Raw genomic sequence first — 21,964 nt, 5'->3', positions numbered from 1 at the left:
TTCCTTGATTCTGTCACTGAGTTGTTGCTTGTAGTCTCTCTGCCTCTGCTTCTCATCTATAAAATCCTTCATCTCATGGAAGCGTTGTAAATCTTTTAACTCTATGAGTACCAGTTACTCTAAGACTCTTACATCAAAGGCACACAAAAACACCATTTCTTCAAAGACACAATTTTAAATAAGAGTCTGCTTATAAAAAAACAGCAACCAAGGAGTTAATATTCTTGTTTACCTTTCTAAAATTCACTTGGCTTTCTCACACTGTCGCTAGATGTCTTTCTCTAGCTGATCACATATTTCATACAGTTTTGCTAATCCTCTGAAAGGAAAATTGTCTCTGAGCAGATAATCAGCAGAACAGTGCATGACAGACTGGCCCATCTATGAAGCTGAGACAGACAACATGGAGTTTATTTAACATAAATAGTATAGACAATTCTTTATGGTTTCTCTTCTTCATAGTAAAGAAGCATGTGCCTTAAGAAAAATCATAATTTTGCTAGGATTGCTAGATTAAAGGTAACATTTTTAAGAGTATTTGCTTCCTTTCAACTCTGTCAGAATTTCTTAAAGTTGCTCGGGTTTTTGTTCAATCTTTTTCAACCAGGACAGGGGAAAAAGCAAGTTCATGTTTCTACAAAGTCCCATTCACTCAACATACATTCAGCTCAGAAGACACCATTACATATGCATAAAATGCGTAGGAATCAGTAAAGATGTGACAGCAATTTGTACCAACTTATCTCCTATTAGCTTGATTATGAATGGCCCACGATAACAGCGTTGTTCTCCAGCTGAACATGAAAAGTTACAAGTTCCTGATGAAGGGTCAGAGATGCCCGTTACTGCCCTGATTTATCTGCTACAAGAGAATTTCATGTTCTATAGTCCAGATCAGGACGTATAAATTTCACCACTGTGGCAATAATAGCAGAAAACACTTTGTGAAGGTAAAGTTTATCTTGGCAAGAAGGCTTTTCCGGCTGGAAATCTTGTTGCAATGATTTTTATTTTTTTTTCCCTTAAAATAAATAAATAAATAATAAACCTATTAGAAGGGTAATTTTGCATATTTAACATCTGTAGCTGGGGGCTCTGGCAGCAAAATCATAATATTCAGGGACCACAAGGGCAGTTCACAGATATGGTACATAACATAATTAATATTACAACCCTGCCAAATATTTATAGCCTAGACCAGGCTTCTGAGTTTCTTTTCTACACCTTAAGAAGGACAGATCTGTACAAACAATAAGCAGAGCAGACTGTGAATATATCCAAACTATCTTCCATCAAAACTGTTGAGAAACAGAAGCAGCTTAGCTGTGGTAGCCAAGACCTCTCTAAGAATAGTTTATCAAGAAAAAGATGCAAGAACTATCTTCCTGGACTTTGTGCCAATACGGCCATGAAAAAAGAGCTGAGGTCTGCAGGTCCAAGGAAAGTTCTCAAGGACTGTCTTTGCTCTTGGGTTTAGTCTTTCCCTGGACATCTGGAATACAGACTGAATACAAACTCTTTGTCCCCGGGATTGTTTTCATTGCTGCAGATTGCAAGTTGAAGAAACACACATCTTTGTATACTGTAGATTTCTAGTTTTCTTGACTTGTGGCTCACTCAGCAAGTTTGTCTTAATGCTCCTGAAGGCTTACTACCTGCCTTCACTATAAAAATATTGATTCCCGGCAGCACAGCTGAGAGAGAAACTGCCCAGACAGCGCTTTTAACAAATGGGTCCATACTAAAGTAACTGTTAATAAATCATTAGCTGATGCTCCCTTCAGCCCTGGAGTGTGAAGGTTAACAGAACAGCAGTCCCAGGATGAAAGCAGACCGGGGAGGTCCTTCCCTCTCAGCCCCTTCTCCCTCCTGCTGCACAACAGAATACCACAGTCTATACAGTGCTGTAGAGCAGACCATTTATATGCTTGTGATTGAAAATACCAATTTTCTATAGCAAGAAAAGAGGGAAGAGAGAGAAAGAGGGAGACCAGCATCTTGCAAAACTTTGCCTCCAGCATATTTCATCTGAACAGCCATGTTGACAACTACAGCTTATCCAAGTGCATAGCTAGAAATAACGTATGTGGTCCATTACTGGCTTACAGCCAAAATGGGCTGTAATGTTAACTAACCATTTGGGGCTAGGAGGAATGGCTGCCAACTTGTGTTTCAGGGAATGCCATGATAAATGTGTGCATATGCTTAATAGTTTGCTGGAAAACAGCCTTATTTTCACACCAGACTCCAGCCATTAATGCCCTCAAATGTTATTAACAAAATTACTTATTCCTTCTGCTTCAGTGCTTAACAGACTCAGTTCCTTTAATAGTCCAGATTGTGCCTTGCTACTTATCTTCCTGGAGTTCTGTTTTCTCCCCACTTCAAAACAGTAGAAACATTGCTTAACTTGATATAGATTCAATCCACATTATATCACTTTTACTAGCCTTCTCAGCAGCAGGAATTTGTGCTGCATTTGTTACAGAAATGAGTTGTGAATGCACTCTTGATTTCTCTGAGGTGCCTGTAAATAGAGGAAATAGACTGGTATGGCATAGAGCACCTTAAACCCCTGACCCTGGCTTCAAATGCTCAAAAACTTGAAATGAAGAAACTGTAATTGAGAGCAGCAGAGTAAGACATTTTAAACAACATGGGAAGCAGTTTTCTGGAAACATGGTTTGTTTTCTTTCATATGGGTCTCAAGATATTTCTGATGCCAGTAATAAAAATATGCCTTTTTACTGTAGCTGTACACACAGCAAAATCAGGAATGGCAGCAGCTCTTCTTGCTGGAGCTACTGCTGCAAAATATTTTGCCCCCACTTTTCTTACTCATCATATTCCAACATGTTCTCCAGATGAGCAGAAGTTTCCAGTGCTTGCTTCTGTAGTGTCAGGAGCACAGGCTTTTGTTTTGCTTGTTTTAGGTGTGAGAAAAGTCTCACTGGTTAGTTTTCATTTATGTTGGCAGAAATAAGGTGAAATACACACAGCTTCTCTAACAAAGACCTCTTGCCATAGTCAAAAAAAAAAAAAAAAAAAAAAAAAAAACACATAACCAGAAATAGAAATAGTTTATTTAGACTTAAACTTGTCATGTGCATAATTCCCAGCAGGAACAAATGTCTCTGCTTCGTGTTTGGTAGGAAACTTGAATCAGAAAATTAGAAAAACAGTTGAAGCCTTGAAGTTTACTCCATACTAGTTAGCACTGCTCCAGCTTTGTCAGTTTTGTTTTAACTTGCCTTAATTAATCCAGTTGCCAAATATCTGTGCACATTTTCTCTGCCACTCTCAGCAAAAGCTGGGTAAGTACAGAAAGGAAATTAACACCATCCTCTCCTCTCAAAAGAAACCCAGTGTTAGCACCCAGGAGACTATCACATGCAGCAGAAGCCAGCAAACAGACATTTCCCTTTATTTTTAGAGTTTTGTTCATTTTAAAGTTTTGTTCAATAAAACTACTCTAGCTTTTCTATTTGAAAGTCAAAATATGTTAAATATATTAGTGTATGTTAAATATGAAAACATTAATAAATCAAGAAACAAGCTGTGTTTTTGTAGGCTAGTTTTATATATCCCACCTATACTGTCCAAACAGGAAAATTTGGGAATGCAATAGATCCTTTCATGCAAAGATAAGAACTATATAATCTAGTGTAGCTATGCATTCATTAGCCATTTATTTTGCTTCTCTCCTTATTAAAAAGAAAAAAAAGTAAAAATGATAAAACCAAACTGTCTGCTGCTCACTGAGCAGCAGACCTCACAGAGACTCACTTCTGAATTTGTTCTCCAAATTTCATACCGCAGTAGCTTCTCTTTGCATATGCCCTCCTGTGTACTCTGTGTCCATCTAGTGTCCCCTAATGTCTTTAAACATCTGCATGCATCAGGGGCAGCCCGCAGCCTGGCTTGTACAGAGGCATGCTCCTGCTGGGTGCCCAGAGGAGATGCTGGCTCTTCCTGTATCTCTTCAGGGGCATTAATAGAGTCTCTACCCTCCACCCAACCCTCATTTTAAGGAAACCTAAGATAATAGAAATAATTGAGAGCTTTGACTTGGACTCAGAGCAGACTAAAAACAGGTTGACAAGCTAGGACATATTTGGTAGCTGTAGTGACTGTGACATGACTTTTTTGTGCTTGCTCTAATCAGACTAGCTTGGAAACGTCTGCCGTACTGAAGTCGCAACTCTGATTATAAAAAATGTGTAGCCTCATCAAAGGGAGCCGACAAAGCCAAAAGTGATGTTAGAAAAACACTCCTTCACACATCACCAAACAGATTCCAAAAGCAGCATTCACAATAGCAGATCACACATGAAGCAGACTGGAATCCCTAGAACTGAACGTCACCACAAATACCTTCCTGCACACAGTTTGGTTTGTATTCATGGCTTGATGTAAGTGGTCATGTAGTACGATAACCATACATCTAAAACACAAGACTGGTTCTGTACACCCTTCTGGAACTTTTCCTTCTGTATATCCTGAGTCTTGGGGTTACATATGCAGAAACACTTAAGGCATGGAAGAGCGCAAGCGTGACTGTCAGAGCTCTCAGTTATATGCCTGCTTTTTTTTTTTTTTTTCCCATTGCCTTTAACTACTACTTTTTCATGTGATAATAACAGAAAACAATGCATTTCATGATTTTATTGTTAAAGTAAATAACACAACTATGCTTATTTGGTGATTTGTAGTATGTTACTAAGAAGACATATGGGGACATACAGCATTAGAACTGTTCTTTAGAACTTTTCTAAATACACAAGGGCAGAGCTGTGGTTCCTGTAAAATCACTGATGGTTGCAAAATGAAAGCCTTCCTGCAGGGAAATAATGGATGGAGTGAGTAACAGACAGATGCAAGCAAGAAAAATACATTTAGCTGATTTTCAAGAAGAGCTGGGATTGAGGAAAAAGACAAGAGAGACTTGCCCAGTTGGGAAGTTACGTTCAAGTTACAAGAGCTTTATAAAAGGTGATAAGACCCTGAAGCAGCAAGGAAATGCAGAGGGAACACATTTCACTGCAGGAAAGCCCTGGAGAACAATCTCAAATAGTACCAAGATTAGTAATGAAGTAATGGGGTAAATTGTGTTCCCAATAGGCTGTCACTTTTCTCAAATGTGATAGAGACAAATGCCATCATGATGGACATCAAAGACTGCAGAAATCAAAATGAGGAGAGAGTTTATTTGAAAAAGAGAACAGGAACCTGTATCAGATAATCAGAAATAGTTATGGGAAATTTTAATCTTTTGAACATATTTCTGCATCACCATCTAACAAGATTTTTACCTTAACTGATAAGATCATGCCTATTAACTGTAGCTTTTCTGTCTGGAAACTCTGCTATAATTATTACACAAAAACTCTTTTTCTAGGTCTCTTGCAGCTCCCAGATCCAACTGGCTGAAAGCCACCATGAAAACAAAAGTTTCTTACAGTATTTTTGTATGTTCTGGTATTATTAACCTTTCTTGACAAAAGTTAACTAGAATTCTGTATGGATATAAAGCTTGTGTCCCTCAGTACTTAAAAGCAAACAGAATAGCCCAACCTGATTTTAAATGTACACATAAAATAGCATACATCGTTGTTCCATTTTAACTAAACCTACTGCTATAAGTTTTCTTCCAAAATCAATAAGCCCTTACAATGTAAATATTTCCTTCCAGAAGTGTCGCACGCCCCTGCTATTTATTGCCTGTTCAAAGCAAACAAGTATTGAATTCATCCCAGGAAAGATATCAGATAAAGTATATCCAGCACATATTTTACCTCATTGACTCTAATTGGAGTCAAGGGTACTTAGCTGAGACACAGACACCTGCATTGTCAATAGCTTCAGTTAGGGATCCAGAAGGTATCTCAAGTCATCTTTCCCTTTGTCTGCACAACTTAAAATAAAGAGCAGCATAGGGAGAATAAAATTAATAAAACCTAAATCAAGATAGCGCATTTCTAAACTAACATGGGAAATTAAGGTTTTAGGGTGCCTGATGTGAACAGCCTGGAAATCAGGACTTCAGAGCTCATAGCATCTGACCAGATTTTTCTTATGTTTCTGTTCCCTTGAACAAGAAGCCATGGCTGCCAAAAAGTTTTAAACATCCAGCTGTTTTACTCTCCTCATTTAAATTCACCCAGCTACTGCACATTCCAGAGCACAGGAACAGATTCACTTTTACTAATATATCTCAAAACTAAGCTGGCCCCAATCAGTGTTACTCATCCAGGACCAAATTCCACCCTAAAGTAGACAGCCAAAGTGAGTTAAACTTGCAGCATAAAACACCAGCAATTTAGAATCACCTATTAAAAAAAACTCAGCTATCTCTTAAGAATCACACTGCTTTTCTGCAGCAAGTCTACTTCTTGAAATTTATTCTCCAGTTTCTCAGAGAAGAGCCCTATGACCTACTACATTCTGCCTCCTAAGAAGAGAATTTCACAAATGCACTGCAAAAATGGACAGATACAGGTATTTTCTGAAGTTGGGTAGACCAATTCTCAACAGCTACTTGTCAAACAGGGCCAGCTGGTCACATGCATTTAAGTATTTTAAGACCTAAATGAGTAAATAGGTAACACTGCATTACTCCTTCAGAGAACTGTCTCCTCTTCACACCACTTTCCCCTAAAGAAAGGAAGCATAAGATCCTAAATGACCTTGGATAGGGAGTGCTACTCAGGGAGCCCCAACCTAGCACTGAACATTTTATCCACTGAAATAACTTGCTCAAGGAGCTTCACTGCAGCTTCTGCACCAAACCAGAGTTTCTGCTTTGCTGCATTCCCCTGAGGAAAGTGCTGCAGGTAAGACATCATACAGAAGGGAAAAATAAGACATACTGAGAGACTTAGATGTATCTTACTCTATTCTGGATGAATAACCTCAGGATCATATCAACTCCTTCAACAGCCTTACAATAACAAATAGAAGGGGGCTTTCCTGCCTTTAAAAATTCAGTCTTCATTGCCTGAAGCCCTATACAAGATTGGTTGCCATCTGCCTAATTAAATTGACCATTTGTCCCTATTAGAGACAGCTGTGCTACTTAAAGCAATTAAGGTGGCACAGGAGGGAAGTAACTTTTTTTTTTTTTTTTTTTTTGGGGGGGGGGGGAAGGGAGTGTTTGCAGTGCTGACATCACTGAAAAATTCCTAACTATGAAGAGGTGATACATTCAAGTATGCAACAAAACAAAAAAGATATGCACCAAACACGAGCCCTTTCAGAGGTTTTAATTCAAGAAATATCTTTCCTTTAACATATCCTTCATTCCTTTTAGGGAGATTTACACCAAATAAAAGAACTGTGTCTCTGACAATGCAAAGCATTCATAATCACTGACCACAGTTTTACAGCATATGTATTTGCCTTTTGATATAGGACATCTGTGAGCTAGCAACAGTAATAAATCTAAATGTTAGCACAGATCATTTTCCAAGTTTTAGGTCAAATGCTATCAAATTTAACTTATCAGCCCATTAAGATAAAACAACCCCTTTTGTCATTAGTTGCCTGTTCCAGAATCTGGGACACAGTAAATAGGTTTCTTTTTTCTATAGCATTGTGTGAATGCTTAATGCTCACTGGCTATCCTTATAAATCATATACAGAGAAATCACTGCTTGAACTCTTGGTAGAAGAAGGGAATGTGATGATTTCAGCATGTTTCAAAGAGACATTCCTAAAATAACTAACCATTCTGTAACTTTGTCACTGTGTATGGCCTGCGCATAGTGGTTATGTCCCTGATCTGCAACCACACTGTTTTTGATCTTGTCAGACTTCAGGCTAAGCAGCAACAGGCTTTCAAGCTGGATACACTGAGAGAGGCAGAATTTGTGCTTTACAGGTGGCAGCCTTCATTATGAGCAAACATGAAAAATGGGCTTCAGTCTTGCAGAGCTCTTTGCTGCAGGAGACTGTCCTTTTGTTGGGGGCAGAGTGCAGTGTACACAGGTGCAGGCTTCATGGGAAAGCAAGGTATGGGGAGAGGGAAGAGTCATGGCTGTAGAAGGAGGACTTGAGTGTGCTCCACTGGCAGGAAGCACTCCAACAGATAAAATTTAGTGAAGCTGTGTGTCACATATCAGGTCTTGTGCTGGAGTAGCTGTAAGGAAGATAGAAAAAAAAAATCACACTCTTTTAATACTTTTCACAAAATGTGTTCTTATTTTAGAGTCTACATATCGTCACCAAGCTACCATTGATGATGAAGTGGTTTCCATGGAGATACTAGATACAGCTGGTCAGGTGCGTGGGTGCATGTACTAACATCCAACACCTTGGCTCAGACAGGCAATAGGGAAGGGGAGTGCGATGGTGGCAATGTGGTGGGTGGCAGATGTGCTCCATTTCTGGGGACTGAGATTTGCTTCTGAGCAGAGCTCTCCTTCCTCCCCCACCACCAGCTTGCTGTCAGACCCAGTGTGCTAGATCCAGGCCATTCTGCAAGGGACCCTGCTTACACTTTTCAAACACGGGAAGAACAAACAAAGTTAAGGTTTACACTGGGATTAAAATTATTTTGTTTTCATTCCTTGACTCAGGGCCAACCCAACAACGTTATTACTATCCACAAAGTCATAGCCTATTTCTGCAATCAAGTGATGTGGCTCAACAACTTCTGTTAGTGATTTCTACCAAACTGTAGAAGAGTTTTGTCATAGCAAAGACCCCTTTCCTTTCAAAACACAGCAGGTGCTCATGCTGCACATTCCCATGAAGTTTGTGTGCTTGGCTTTGCTCAACAGAAACCCTGTTATGATTGCATGCTACCAGCCTGCCCATAGCAGGCAGCCCATGACACCTTGGCAGAGTAGGTCTCCTATGCCACACAATAAAAAGGTGATGTGTGTAGAGTACAGTCAAGTGGGTGTACATGGCTTTCCAGGCCTTGGGCGACCAATATCTATTGGCCTGGTGTCTTTTTCATAAATTGTATTCCTAAGGCTGCTGTCTGTCTTTTCAAAACAGGAGGATGCTATTCAGAAAGAAGGACATGTGCGATGGGGTGAAGGCTTCGTGCTGGTCTATGACATCACGGACAGAGGCAGCTTTGAGGAAGTGCTGCCACTTAAGAACTTGTTGGATGAAGTTAAAAAACCCAAAAATGTCACTCTGATTCTGGTGGGGAACAAAGCAGACTTGGATCACTCCAGGCAGGTCAGCACAGAGGAAGGTGAAAAGCTGGCCACAGAACTAGCATGTGCTTTTTATGAGTGCTCTGCTTGCACAGGAGAGGGCAACATTATGGAAGCCTTCTATGAGCTCTGTCGTGAGGTACGGCGTCGAAAGATGGTCCAGGGCAAGACTCGGAGACGAAGCTCCACCACCCATGTCAAGCAGGCTATTAATAAGATGCTTACCAAAATCAGCAGTTAAAAAGAGCTGTACTAAGCCAGAGAAGCATTGTAGAACATACTAGCTTGGGATAGGGACAAGGCAGGCAGAGCACATTTAATAAAAAATGGTCAAAGCTTTGCTGTTAAAAAAAAAATAGAAAAGTCAAACCACACTACTTTTTGAGTAATATGGGATCAGACTTTTTCCTGTTGCAAAATGTATTTAGCCACACTGCTTCTGGCTAACAAGGAAAAAAAAAAAAAGAAAAAAGAAAAAAATAATAACTCCAAAGGACTAGATGATTGTGGGGATTGGCACTGACAGAGTATCTTCTGCTTCTACAAGGCTGCCTCCAATCCCCTGCAAGTCAGTAGTGCCTGAACACCATTCCCAGCCAGCCAACTGCTCAGTAGCCACTTACTTGGAGAGTAAGACTTAGTCTTCAGTCCAGCAACAACCATCAAACTTGGTATTCTCAAGGACTGAGGCTGCTGTGTTTTTCCAGAAAGTTCATCTGACACCTTTCACCAGCTCCAAATTGGTGCATTGTGTGCTTCTATTCCAAACTGTCCTTTCTTGTTGTTATTTTGTCAAATCTATGAGTGCCGATATTCTTAGCGAGGTATGCAAAAAATACTGGAAAAGTCTTTTTCATGGAGTGTTTAGCCAGCAAGACACACATATCAACAGAGCTGAAATTCAGCTGCTTTTTGACATCCTCTACAACTACAGAATTCATCAAGAAATAATCAGCTAGTCCAGTGTCATTTCAGCATTTCCCCCTTGAAGTACAATACTGTACTTGGGGAAATGGGAGTGTACATCTTGGGAAATCAAACTAAAAAAAATAACCATAATACTATTGATTTAGTTAAGGGTAGTTTTTATCTTTTGTTTACATTTTTGTTTTGGTCTTATTTCAATTCAAGTAGTTTCCCTTATTACATTTTAAACTGAAGAACTTAAGACATGGAAAGGCAAGTCCAAGCCCAAATGTAATCAGATGTGAAAGGCTTTTACCATATCAAAAGGCCATCATTTCCAGATGTTTAAACTTCCACATGTTTAAACCATCACAGTTTTTTGTGACTCTGACACTTTCAAGTGAAAGTACATTTTATCATATTTTTGGTGTCTGGGATAAAAAGCTTTTTTTTTTTTTCTCCCCCTCCTCTCTCATGCCTCTCATTTAAGCCAGCTGTTAAGTTTTGCCTCCTGCCTACTTGTCTTGCTAACTGTAGTAGTTATTCTATAGTAGTTCTTCTATAAGAAGAAGCAAGAGGTACAAGAACTAAGACTGGAAGACTTTCAGACTGTGCTTGTCTCACCAGTTGTGTTGCATCCCTTTAGTCAGCTTTATGTGCAACTCAGACTGTCATCATGTAGAACCACAGCCAAAGGATACTATGACAAATGAGAATATTAGCAGTATTCTCCTTTGAAGAACAGCCCTCTTATAGTAACTGCTTACAAGTCTATTCTCCACTGCTTTGCACTTTGTATGGTTATTTGCCTCTGTGAGGAAACAACGCCCAAAGGCTATCAAATCCAACTTACCACAGATGTAGAAGAGTGAGGATATCTGGTAGAAGAGCACTTTATACAGTTGTAGGTAGCCGTATAAATGGTGAAACAGGTTGGAGAATCAAGCCTGTATATCCTCATGGGCAGAGAAAAGTCCCAAGTCAGGACTTCTCAAAGCATGAGCTTAAAGATACTTACCAAAGTATTTTTTTTAAACGTTCACCCATATCTTTCACCCAATTTTTATCATCAAAAATCACATTCAAATGTATATTATATTTTTGCTCTTTATTTTCTTTGTTTCCCCCATTGTAGACAGTGAAAATTCATTCCAGTCTTTCAGAATCACTACCTATACTTTGGTCCTCATTTTCAGGTATGTTGCCATACATCAGCTATACATACTGCAACGGAAATGTCACTTTGTGCTTCTGGGCAGGAGGTTCTGGCAACAGATGATGTCACTGTCTCCATGACACACCTGTTTCCAAACTATTGGTCATGTCTCTATGTCTCTAGCTTCTGAGAAAGAGAGGTTTAGCCATTTTAGTCCTGTAATGCATAATCAATATGAGTGTAACAGAAAAAGTTAGTGCCTATTCGCACACCAGAAGTCATTAGCTGAAGATCTGAGCTTGCAAATGTGTATGTTACAACATAAGGATAAAGAGCGAGCAATTGCAAGTTGAGGCACTAAGTCATTCTGTTATCTTTCAAATCAGTGCAGCTGCACAAATCTGAAGCAAAAAAAAAAATCCTTACCTGCAATCCCATGGCAACATAGCTGATGAGGAAAGTCATGGTGTTGGTATTCTAAGCAATTGATTTATCCCTCTCTAAGGAAAGTTCAACAGTTCTTTTCTCTGAAATACTATCTTGGGTTTCAGAGTAGAGCTGCATTTAAAATACAAAAAGGTAATGTATGAATTACAAGAGAAAATGAATTTATCGTATTCATATTAAGAGAGTGGAAAGGAAGGAAAGCCTAAGGTAGGGCCATAATACTTTGCAAAAGAATCCCAGCAAATTATATCTTTTCTCACAATATCTGTTATGGGGAAGTTACAAAATCCTCTTGAAAGAAAATATTCCACTGTGCAAACATGACTTGTTACATAAAGAACCTCTAATAAAAATAGTAACATTCCTTTGCAAAGACTGATTTTGGAAACTGCCAAACATGCTAAACATTTGGTCAGAAAGGAGGCTGTTATTTTACAACCTTTCCTCCCACACAAACACAAATTTCTTTACTTAATTGCTCATTTATTTTTTTTTCCTCAATGTAATGGTCTGCTTGACAAGCCAATTATAAGATAGTATATTATAATCTGTTGATACATACTACATAGTATTAAATGCAATCCAATTTACTGTTGCTCACAATGTTGCAACATACTATTGGCTATGCTATAAATGTGTCATATTTCTACAACGTGTAAATTGAACCGAAAAGTGCCCAAACATTGAAAAGGCCGAATGCAACATGAACTTGCATTCAGTAGCCTTTCTGCAGCAGAGATCAACAGTTTCAATTCTGTTTCTACTGCTGCTATTTAAATGTGCATATATGACATTAACATTAAATTCCTCTCCTCTGCCCTTTCCATTTCTGCAGAGAGAGTTTGGGAAGGAAGATAAACAAAAAGGGGGAGGAAAGGTGAAATGGACACTTGTTACCTACAACAAGTTGAATGTCATTTATGAAGTTTTTAAATATTTATCTTCAATTGATGAAGAGTTAGTCATGCCCATGCTGCAAGACCTGGATCAGGAACCAAGACTTCCCTAGAACTTTGAGAACTTCCCTTCAGATCTGGGGGTTCGGTGCAACTAAGGACAGAAGTGAGGGTCAGCCATTGAGTTTGCACCTGGATCCAGTTATGTTGTCCCCAAACCTGGGGATGGTTGCATCTGGCGGTTTGCTACAAGGCTAGTTGATTTTTATATATATAATGATCTGTATGCATTTTTACATTAAAAATATGAAAGCTTGTGCTTGTAGATAATATATAAGAAAAATAAAAATAATAAAAAAGTGCTCTCTGTACTGAACTAATATGCATTGGTCTTCTGTTAGTTGTCTCCAAAGCATTGTCTTCTAGGTTTAAGTGGCCAGTTATGGAAGTCCTGATTCATTATTTTTTTTCCCTTTTTAACTTTAGTCTTTATCTTAGGAAACCAAACAGTGAATTTTGCCTGAATAAGCACTTCAGCATTTGGATCAGTTTCTTTGATCTTATTTAGCTGCTAGGCCTAGAATCAAGACGTCAAATAGCATCTACAGTGAAAAACAGAATTGAATGTCATTGGTAATCATTTCAAGGCTGATCAAAAAGGGTTCAATGTCATGGATAATAAACAACCTTGGTGAAAAACACTGGAAACCCTTCTTTCAAATTCTTTCTTGTCAGATAAATAACATGGATCTTTATCTCAAGCTTCTCAGGTAAAATCCTGGGGTTAAGCTGAGGCAGGGGAAATTTAGGCTTGACATAAGGAGGGGGTTCTTCACAGAGAGGGTGGTTGCACACTGGAACAGGCTCCCCAGGGAAGTGGTCACTGCACCGAGCCTGTCTGAATTTAAGAAGAGATTGGACTGTGCACTTAGTCACATGGTCTGAACTTTTGAGTAGACCTGTGCGGTGTCAAGAGTTGGACTTGATGATCCTTAAGGGTCCCTTCCAACTCAGGATATTCTATGATTCTATGATAATAAGAGATCCAGGAGATTTATGTCACAGTTTTGGATGCAGCCAACTTTTCACCAGCCTGTTTTCAGGAATATGCCCATTTTCCAAGGATAAATACAATGTCCTGTGATTCTGAAGAGAAGGTGCATTATAAGTATGTCATGTAAGTCACAGTATACCAATCACGCATAGTTTGGTCATTAAGGAAGGTGCAGGAAGCTTCATCACAAATGAGGGGAAACAGCAGTAAACCATTTTCTTGTTTTCCTCCAAACCTGGGCCAATGAAGTAATCCAAAGCATGATCCTGAACAGGTTAATTGCAGCAAGGATATAAGAATGCCATATCTGGCAGAGCAGGGAGTGAAATCTATATGCAGGAGCTATGCTGCAAGGCGAAACCTTCCCAGACTAAGTAAGGTATCTTTCCAGTTACTATCAGCCTCTGTAGCACTGCAAAGTAGTTTGGAATTACGCCAAGCTGCACAAGAACTTGCTTCAGTCAAAATAATGCTTCCTGCACCATAAGTAGTTGCATTCTTAATGACTATGTATAAACAGTGCTTAGGATTCCTTTTATCATAATTTTAATGTCTCAAACCATTTGCATATCTTGAGAAGAAATAAAAAAATAGAGGCTTTAATTAAAAAATGCTCCTTGACAGTTTGATTTGGCTGCCTTTATGTTTCTTGAAAAATTAAACATATAATGAAAACAGTGCCATCTTAGAAACTCCAACGTTATGCACTTTATTCCCATTACAAATGGCAACACTAATTACTGCAGGGTTATGAAAATACAGAGTGGCTTGTCATCCCTTACTTTGCAAGGATACAAGTAGGTGATAATGATGGCTTGTGTGAGGCCAGTTCCATCTGGTTTCTGTAAATAAAGTTGTACAGGAGAAAAGCTATTAGCACAGCTCACACCAGAAAGAGACAGTCTAAGCTCCCAGGGCAGGGCTCCACTGACTCGCAGTTACACCTTGGATAGGTCAGGCCCCTGGTTCACAGCCTTGGTAGCCAACCTGAGGAGAAAACACAGCCAACCTGTCTCCTCCACTTGAAAAATATCTCCTCAATTTCTGATCTGAAGTACAATGGTAGGAAACTGGGAGGTAAGTTCACATTGCTGACTGGCATCTAACACATCAGAGAATAGAATAGAAGTTTGATCTTCTGGATTTCTGGACTGGTCTCTTTCACCTCTGCTTGATATTCCAAAGCAGTACAGTTTGTTTTTGTTCCTTTTGTTTTGTTTTGTTTTCAAATATTACTGTCATAAAATTAAGATTTTCAAATGTAGGTCATAAAATTAAGATTTTCAAATGTAGGTGTCAATATGCTCTGGTATTCAGGGAAGTTGTATGGACAAAGAAGCTGTGTAACAACTCAGAGGTCCCTCTCGCAGGAATGCAATATTTACAAATACCTCTGGAGGTAAATTCTTAAAGCTGAACACAGCTGTTCTGAAAAGTTGGAAAGCAATTTTGTTGATAAGAGATGATCTCATAGATAAAACATAGACCCCTTTGTCAGCTACCACAGTCCTAAGCCTGACTGAAACGTTCTCTATCAGTAGGGTCTTCTTCCTTCCACAAGGAAATATTAACATGCATAATAGTAGATCCGAAATTACACATCATGCATAATAATAGTAGATCTGAAATTACACATCTCAGATCAAATCTACATTTTTTAAATTTTTATATATATAAATCATTCTCTGTATATTATACATTAACATCTGTAATAAACTACATTATAAAATATAAATAATGAATAAACACATTAAATATATTGATATAATAGGTATCTAAATTGTATATAATTAATATACACCTATTATATCATTTATAGTAATATACATCTCTCTGTATATATAATCTATTATCAGGAATTTACAGAACTCAGGGCTTACAGAGCCTCATTTCAAAATCCATCAAGTTCTAGTTACCAAGAATACATCAATGAAGCAGAAATTAATGGCTTATGAAGAGGGTCTGATTTAAAATATTTTGTCAGTACACACAGTTTAAATCCACTTAATTTCATGTAGGCCACTCAAAGGCACTACTAGGAATACCAAAGAAACACAGAAGGAACTTTTGCCAGGAAAGGAAAGGGCAAGGCAAGGCAAGGCAAGGCAAGGCAAGGAAAGGAAAAATAATTAATCCCAGATTCATAATTTAAATAAAGGTGGAATACCCATTTTTCTGAGAAGTAATTGCATAATTTAGTACATTAACACTGGTATAACTGAACAAAACAACTAATGAGAGAAAGAGAACATTTTGAGTTTTAGATATTTGTTTTCTTTTTGCAAATCTATCTAGAAAGAAATAAAAATATTATTATGATGCAACAAATGCTAGGTCTGGAATTTGTCATTAATGTCATTATTCTGATATCCAGATTTAATTTAATAAAGTTTCTGGATTGTTCAATATTTCAGTTTTTAAGTTATGGGAAACAAACTTCTCTAAAAACCTTACTCAATATTACCCCAGCTGTACTATTCATGATTCATTATTGACAGAATCAGGTGCAAATATATATAACATTTTTTTTGGAGAAATTCAAAAGCACAGTTTTCCCTGAAATCTTAACAATTGTAACATGATAAAAGAATATACATATCAGGTCATGCAAGCTAAATATCAGCCCAGAAAGCTCCCATGTTCTGTGCAAGTCATAATAGATAACGTATACTGCCACAACAACATTTACCCCCAAATTCCACATGAGTATAAGATCTCAGGATTGTCAGAACAAAGACCATGTACCTTTAAAACTTGAACTAAGCAAGTAATGTTTTCTGATGTCGGTATAAGAAGTTCACATCACTGGGACTGTTGATTGTGTAAGGAGACATGATCTGTCATATCCACAGATCTGACACGCTATGTCAACAGTTCCAGGCAGATTCCATTTTATTCAATTGGTTTTGTGTTTTTCATCACTTTTGCAAGTGAGAACTGCATAACTTTGATTACTTGCAAATTCCAAGAAAATCATTTGTCTACCCCAAAATCCCTCAGCAGCCATTCCTCAGCTCCAAAGAGCAGCAGAAGAGCAATGAGCAAGGTCTTGTAACAAACAGAGAAAACAACAAAATCATATCCCCTAACCTCTTTTTTAATTTTCAGTAGAGGAAGAGACTGGGCATAGAAAAGGTAAAACAGTTGTCTGAAGTAATCGTAATCACAACAGAACATACCAGCTGAGTTGCCCATTTCTGCTTTCAAAAACCTAGAAAATTCATGTTAAGCTCTCTATTCTGTTTAGTTTCTGCTTAAATAGAAACAAACAAAAAAATAGTTTTAAAAATCCGAATTTTCGTTTTGTTTTTTTTTTTTTTTTTTTTTTTTTTTTTTTCCCCCTTAGGCTTTCTATGTGCAGAGCTTTCTATATTATCTGTTGTCCCACAGATAACTGTGAATTTATGCTCCTGACTTGAAGTTAAGATCCCTTTGCCTGATTGGGAAAGTCATCGTAGCACTGCAGATCTACATAAAAGCCTTTGCTAAAACACTAAGCATGTACACTTGGTACCAAAAACCTTATATCTCATAAGGACATAAATAACAAACACTCCTACCTAATTGTTCAACTCAATTCAGTGCAAATTTAGGATAGAAGTTTGTATCTACTTCAAATTATTTCATTTTCACACTCCAAAACGAGGATATATTTCCCCTCTTTCCCTACAGTTCAATGCCAAAGCAGTGAGTACCATTAACAATATTAAACACACATAGTTTTATTACGCCAAAATGTATTTAACACAAATTTGTAAACAAAAGAATGATATGTCTGTGTGAACTGATAAGGGCAAAAGAAAGTTGGATATGTTCTTCAAATACTAAATTTCTTTTAATAGCCACATGAGCTGCCTTTTGCCTCTTTCATTTTTTAAAATTAGTTTTATTTATTTATTTTTGGTTGGTTGATTGGTTGTTTCTTTTTTGTTTGTTTGGTTGATTGTTTTTTCTGGTATTTGAAATAACGACAATACATGTGAAAAGCCTGCAACATCCTTAGAGGGACTTTCTCTGAAGGCCATCATTTCTCTGGTGTGCAGTTAAAATATTTGAAGTTAATAATCACAATAGGAAGCATTCTAGGAGTGACATCAGAAACATAAAAAGTTATTTTAGTGAAGGACAAAGGTAAGGAAGAGAGAGATCTTCAGACTTCATAGAAAATAAATTAATTAAAGCTCTTTGAAGGACTCCAACTTTTATACATAGTGAAGAGCTGATATTTGAAGTTTAATCTCAGATTCTTTTTGAAATAGTTATTACTGCAGGGAGAAAAGAAGAGGTAGACGAGATAGGATGTTTTGCGTAGCAGGCCATCAGGTCTTCACTTCTGTGCTAGGTTTGTTATTGTTCTAAAGCAAAATGGTAGTTATCAGCCTGGTTTCATGGAATTTTCCCACTAAAAATTACTGCCACTCCAATTTTTGCAAACTAATGTTAGTAATTTTAGTTAGTAATGTTAGTAATGTTAGTTAGTGGATGTTAGTAAGCACTGGAGACTAAAAGATCATAATGTTTAATTTACCTCCATAGCCCCTGGGCATTTCTTGGGCTTTTAGAGATGGCTCTGGACAGAAAACCAGAAGTTACTGAAGACATCTCTAATACGGCAGACAGGATGTTCTGCTACGCTTTGCCCATTTGTCAGCCCAAATATTCACCAGCAAACTCCGGGCTGTTTTAATGTCTTTGTCCTTTTCAGGAAAAAGCTTCCTAAAAATATTTGATGCAAAATTTAATGACTGTCGATTATTTTTTTAATATGTTTTTTAACAAAAACTTTTAGAAAACTTTTACAACAAAAAGTCCCACAGCATTTCAGTTTAGGCATTACTATGTGAGCTCAGTGAAAATACTTAAATAGCTGCTTAAGACAGCTGCTTCTCACAAATATGTTGAAAAGAAAATATGTGCAAAACAGTGAACAATCATTCTGACCTTTTCTGTGAGCTTGTACGCAATTCAGTATGCTCTGTCATTCTCTCTTGCTAAGTAGCCACAAACCACAGTGTCTGTGGGAGGTACTCTCCATATATACTTTTTCTGCTGAGAAACATGAATACTGCAGTGTCTAGCTTCTGCCCAGCCTCTTGCTTTATATTGGTATGCACAACCCCTGCCTCCTGAAATCTCTTCTTTTTTATACATGTATCTCATTTTTCCTCAAAGACCACCTGTTCTCTGTCAGGCCTCTATACTTGCTTCCTTCCCCACCTAGTGCCAATGTAAACCCCTTCCTTTGCACTCCTTCCATGAAACTCCTGGCCTTGTCTGTGCCTTCCTCCAATGAGTAACCCATGATCCCAACCTATTGTTCAGAAAGACCAATGAGGCCCTGATCAATTCAATAGGTAGGCTTGAACGTGGCCTCATACCCACAGCTTCATACTCTACATTGGCTTCCTGCACTCAAAACCTTCCCCAAGTAATGCTGCCTTGTTAACTCTCTTGCTCCAAAGCCACGGTAACTAGGACACTGCCAGCTGGCTTGGAATTAGATTTGCTATGAAAACTGAGAGGAAGTCTTTAGCATTGTAAGCCAGAATGAGTCCATCAAACTATGCTAATTAAGATCACCTGAGACTCTGGCACAAATTTTTTGCAAGGCTTAATATACATTTATTTTACAATTATTAGCATCAGTCTAGGTTTTATGCTGTAGTAGCAGGTTACTGATAGAAATGAAAAGCAAGTAGAGGGAAAATGTTGGGATTTAACCTAGCTTCTCCTAAACTTTTGGGCAGTAGGCCTGTTATTTTCAGAAATTCTTGTGAATTTCCATAAATCCTTCTTAAAATAAGTTGCTTTATTGAAATAGCTGCACAAAGCATGTCATGGTCATGTGAGATGTCTGAGGTTAGTAACTGCTCATCTTGTCAATTTTCCATATTCAAAGATGAGTAAAGGGAACAACAATTATCAAATCAAGGGAAAAATAATAATTAAAAAAAATGTAATAATTTTTCTGTTTTAAGTGTGTGAGGATTAAGAATTAGTTTTTTTCCCCCTTAATTTCCTGGAACAACTCCTTTAAGGTAAAGGTGGCTGTAAAGATTTGTAGAATGCAATTCCACTTAACCTGTAGGAAGGCTAAACAAAATACGGAAGTCAGATCCTACATAACGCTCTGACAGCTCATACTATTCTCACAGTGACCATGAGTTAAAAAGTGTGTAGTTCAGTACACACATTTTCAAAGCAGTCAGATGGAAAGGTGCCATGTGCTTTGGGCTCCACAGGTTGTTCCTTCTGCCTGTCTAGTGCAGGTCTCAAGTCAAAAAATAATGTCTATATTGTCCAGAGCTCATTTATATCCATTCACACATTCTAATGCCTGATTCCCATTTAGATGGCACATAGATCCTTATGGCTCTGTCTCACTCACTGCTTTATTGGGGATCCAGCAGGGAAAGTCAGTTGCTGACCTCTCCATTACCCTTCTCAGATTGCAGGATGCTGCCTTGTGTTAGCACTGATGAGGCTGGGCACCCCATGTTACTTGTAACTGGGGGAGTTGTGGAACAGCATGGAACAGTTGTGGAACAGTCAAGGCTCCCTGATGCTCCTGAACAAGATTTCAGAGAACCACTCACTGTATCTCCCTCAAAGAAAAGCCTCTAATGCAAACACTTTCTGAGAAGTAACATACCACCTCGGTGAGGTTTGCAAGCCTCAGATCTGCATCATCTCGGGGCTTTCATGTGGCTTGACGAGACATGTTCTTGGCCACTCCACTCGGCTGACCAACAACTCCAGCTGCAGATGATGTCTCTTAATCTGTCATCTGCATTTGATTTAGAGCCACAGCATGCGTTTCAACTTAGAGGCAGAAAGGCTATGCACTTTTCACACATGGTTCTTCATGGAATTGATCCAGTTGCTTCTGTGACCTAGTCTGAACTTTGAACACACAAAGCCCAAAGAGTGGTGTTTTCAACATGCAATTATTGTGTCTGTGAAGTTCCAAGAAGGAAATAAGCCACTTCTAATTATATGAACTGAATGTGTACCAGTGGCATAATTTGGTACTACTCAGGGAAAGTTTTCAGAAATTCCCAAAGACTGGTGAATGTATCAAGAAATTCTAGAGAAGCATTTTTTTCTGATTTTTTTTTTCTTTCAAACAGTAAGATATACAGCAGAACAGGGCTAGAATACGAATACACAGCAGTTCCTAAAGATATGCACCAAGTCGAAGTTCAGTTTTCAGACTGCCTCAGACTTCCTTCTTTTGATCCTGAGCAAATTAGGTAAGACCTGTTTCATAGTTCACTGAAGTTAATAAAAAGCATTCCCTGTATATTTTCAGGAACTTTGAGATCTGAATCTTTATCCTTATACTTCTTTTCCTTTGACTTGATGCAAGAAATAGGTGTCCTGATCCCTGATATCCCTTTCCATATTTCTAAGACACATCATGGTGAGTACATGTGAGTACAGCTCCTGACACAGTGGGTGCCTGACTGCCACATCTTGGAAACAGTAGGCAGTAAGATTAAAAATGAACATTGATCATCTCATCTAAAATTTACCGTTAATCTTTTCCAGACTAGTCATAACAGAAGCTATCTAATTGCTCAACTGTCTGAAAAGAGTTGCTGTCTTTATCCTGTTAGTGGATAGGCAGTAATTTGCCAATGCTGTCACTAAGTTCTGGCAAAATGAGCTTCTTATCAGTCCCATGAGAGAGGTGCTTTCTTGAGGTCTTGTGTCTCAGACCAATAAAATACTTAAAGATGAACCTTTTATTGTCACAAGTTTGAACTCTTGTGACTGCACAAAGAAAAAGATGACATACATATGCCTGACACCCCACAATAAAATTGCTAGGGTGATTGTTGAGACTATCTCAGATTTTTTTTTAAAGCGTATGTTTGGGTTTTTTTAAGCATATGTTTGGCTGTTGTATGGATATGGCAGTGACTAACATTTTAAAGACACACTAAAATGTAGCAATTCAGTTCAGGAAGAGATCTGTTCTCACAATTTGAAAATAGATCTTGACTCCTGTACATCACTGCTACTCACCAAGCAAAGCGATGATAATGCATAATTTAAACACGCAGACACACAAGCATTAGTTGATGAAAATTTTTTAACTAGTTTCTTTCTTTTACATGACTAATGCAATCTAAAAAAAAAAAAAAAAAAAAAAAAAAGTAGCTTCTAGCACAAAAGAGGAAAAGGAACACCCTTTTCTGGTTTCTGGAACATGATCTTAGCTCGCCCTCCTCTGAGGAGGATACATAATATCCACATGTCCCTTCCAACCCGTTATCTCATAACTCTGTGAGGCATTTTTAAGAATTATCTGTGTGACCCTTCTCACACA

The 21,964-nt window shown here is 38.1% G+C and overlaps 1 protein-coding gene across 2 annotated transcripts in view; it reads left to right on the top strand.

The window, feature by feature from the left end:
- RERG (RAS like estrogen regulated growth inhibitor) overlaps nt 1–12,951 on the top strand; it is a 114,269-nt gene extending 101,318 nt beyond the window's left edge. For both annotated transcript variants that reach the window (XM_027462567.3, XM_027462622.3), the window contains exons 4-5: nt 8,207–8,280; nt 9,004–12,951. In XM_027462567.3, the coding sequence (XP_027318368.1) occupies nt 8,207–8,280; nt 9,004–9,411 (482 nt within the window). In that variant the 3' untranslated portion in view covers nt 9,412–12,951. The remainder of the gene's footprint in view (nt 1–8,206; nt 8,281–9,003) is intronic.
- The last annotated feature ends 9,013 nt before the right edge of the window (nt 12,952–21,964 follow it).

The sequence above is a fragment of the Anas platyrhynchos genome, chromosome 1 (genome assembly GCF_047663525.1).
Source record: "Anas platyrhynchos isolate ZD024472 breed Pekin duck chromosome 1, IASCAAS_PekinDuck_T2T, whole genome shotgun sequence".
Lineage (NCBI taxonomy): Eukaryota > Metazoa > Chordata > Aves > Anseriformes > Anatidae > Anas > Anas platyrhynchos.
Note: the sequence above shows the minus strand (reverse complement) of the source record. Positions and strands in the feature narration are given on the sequence as shown.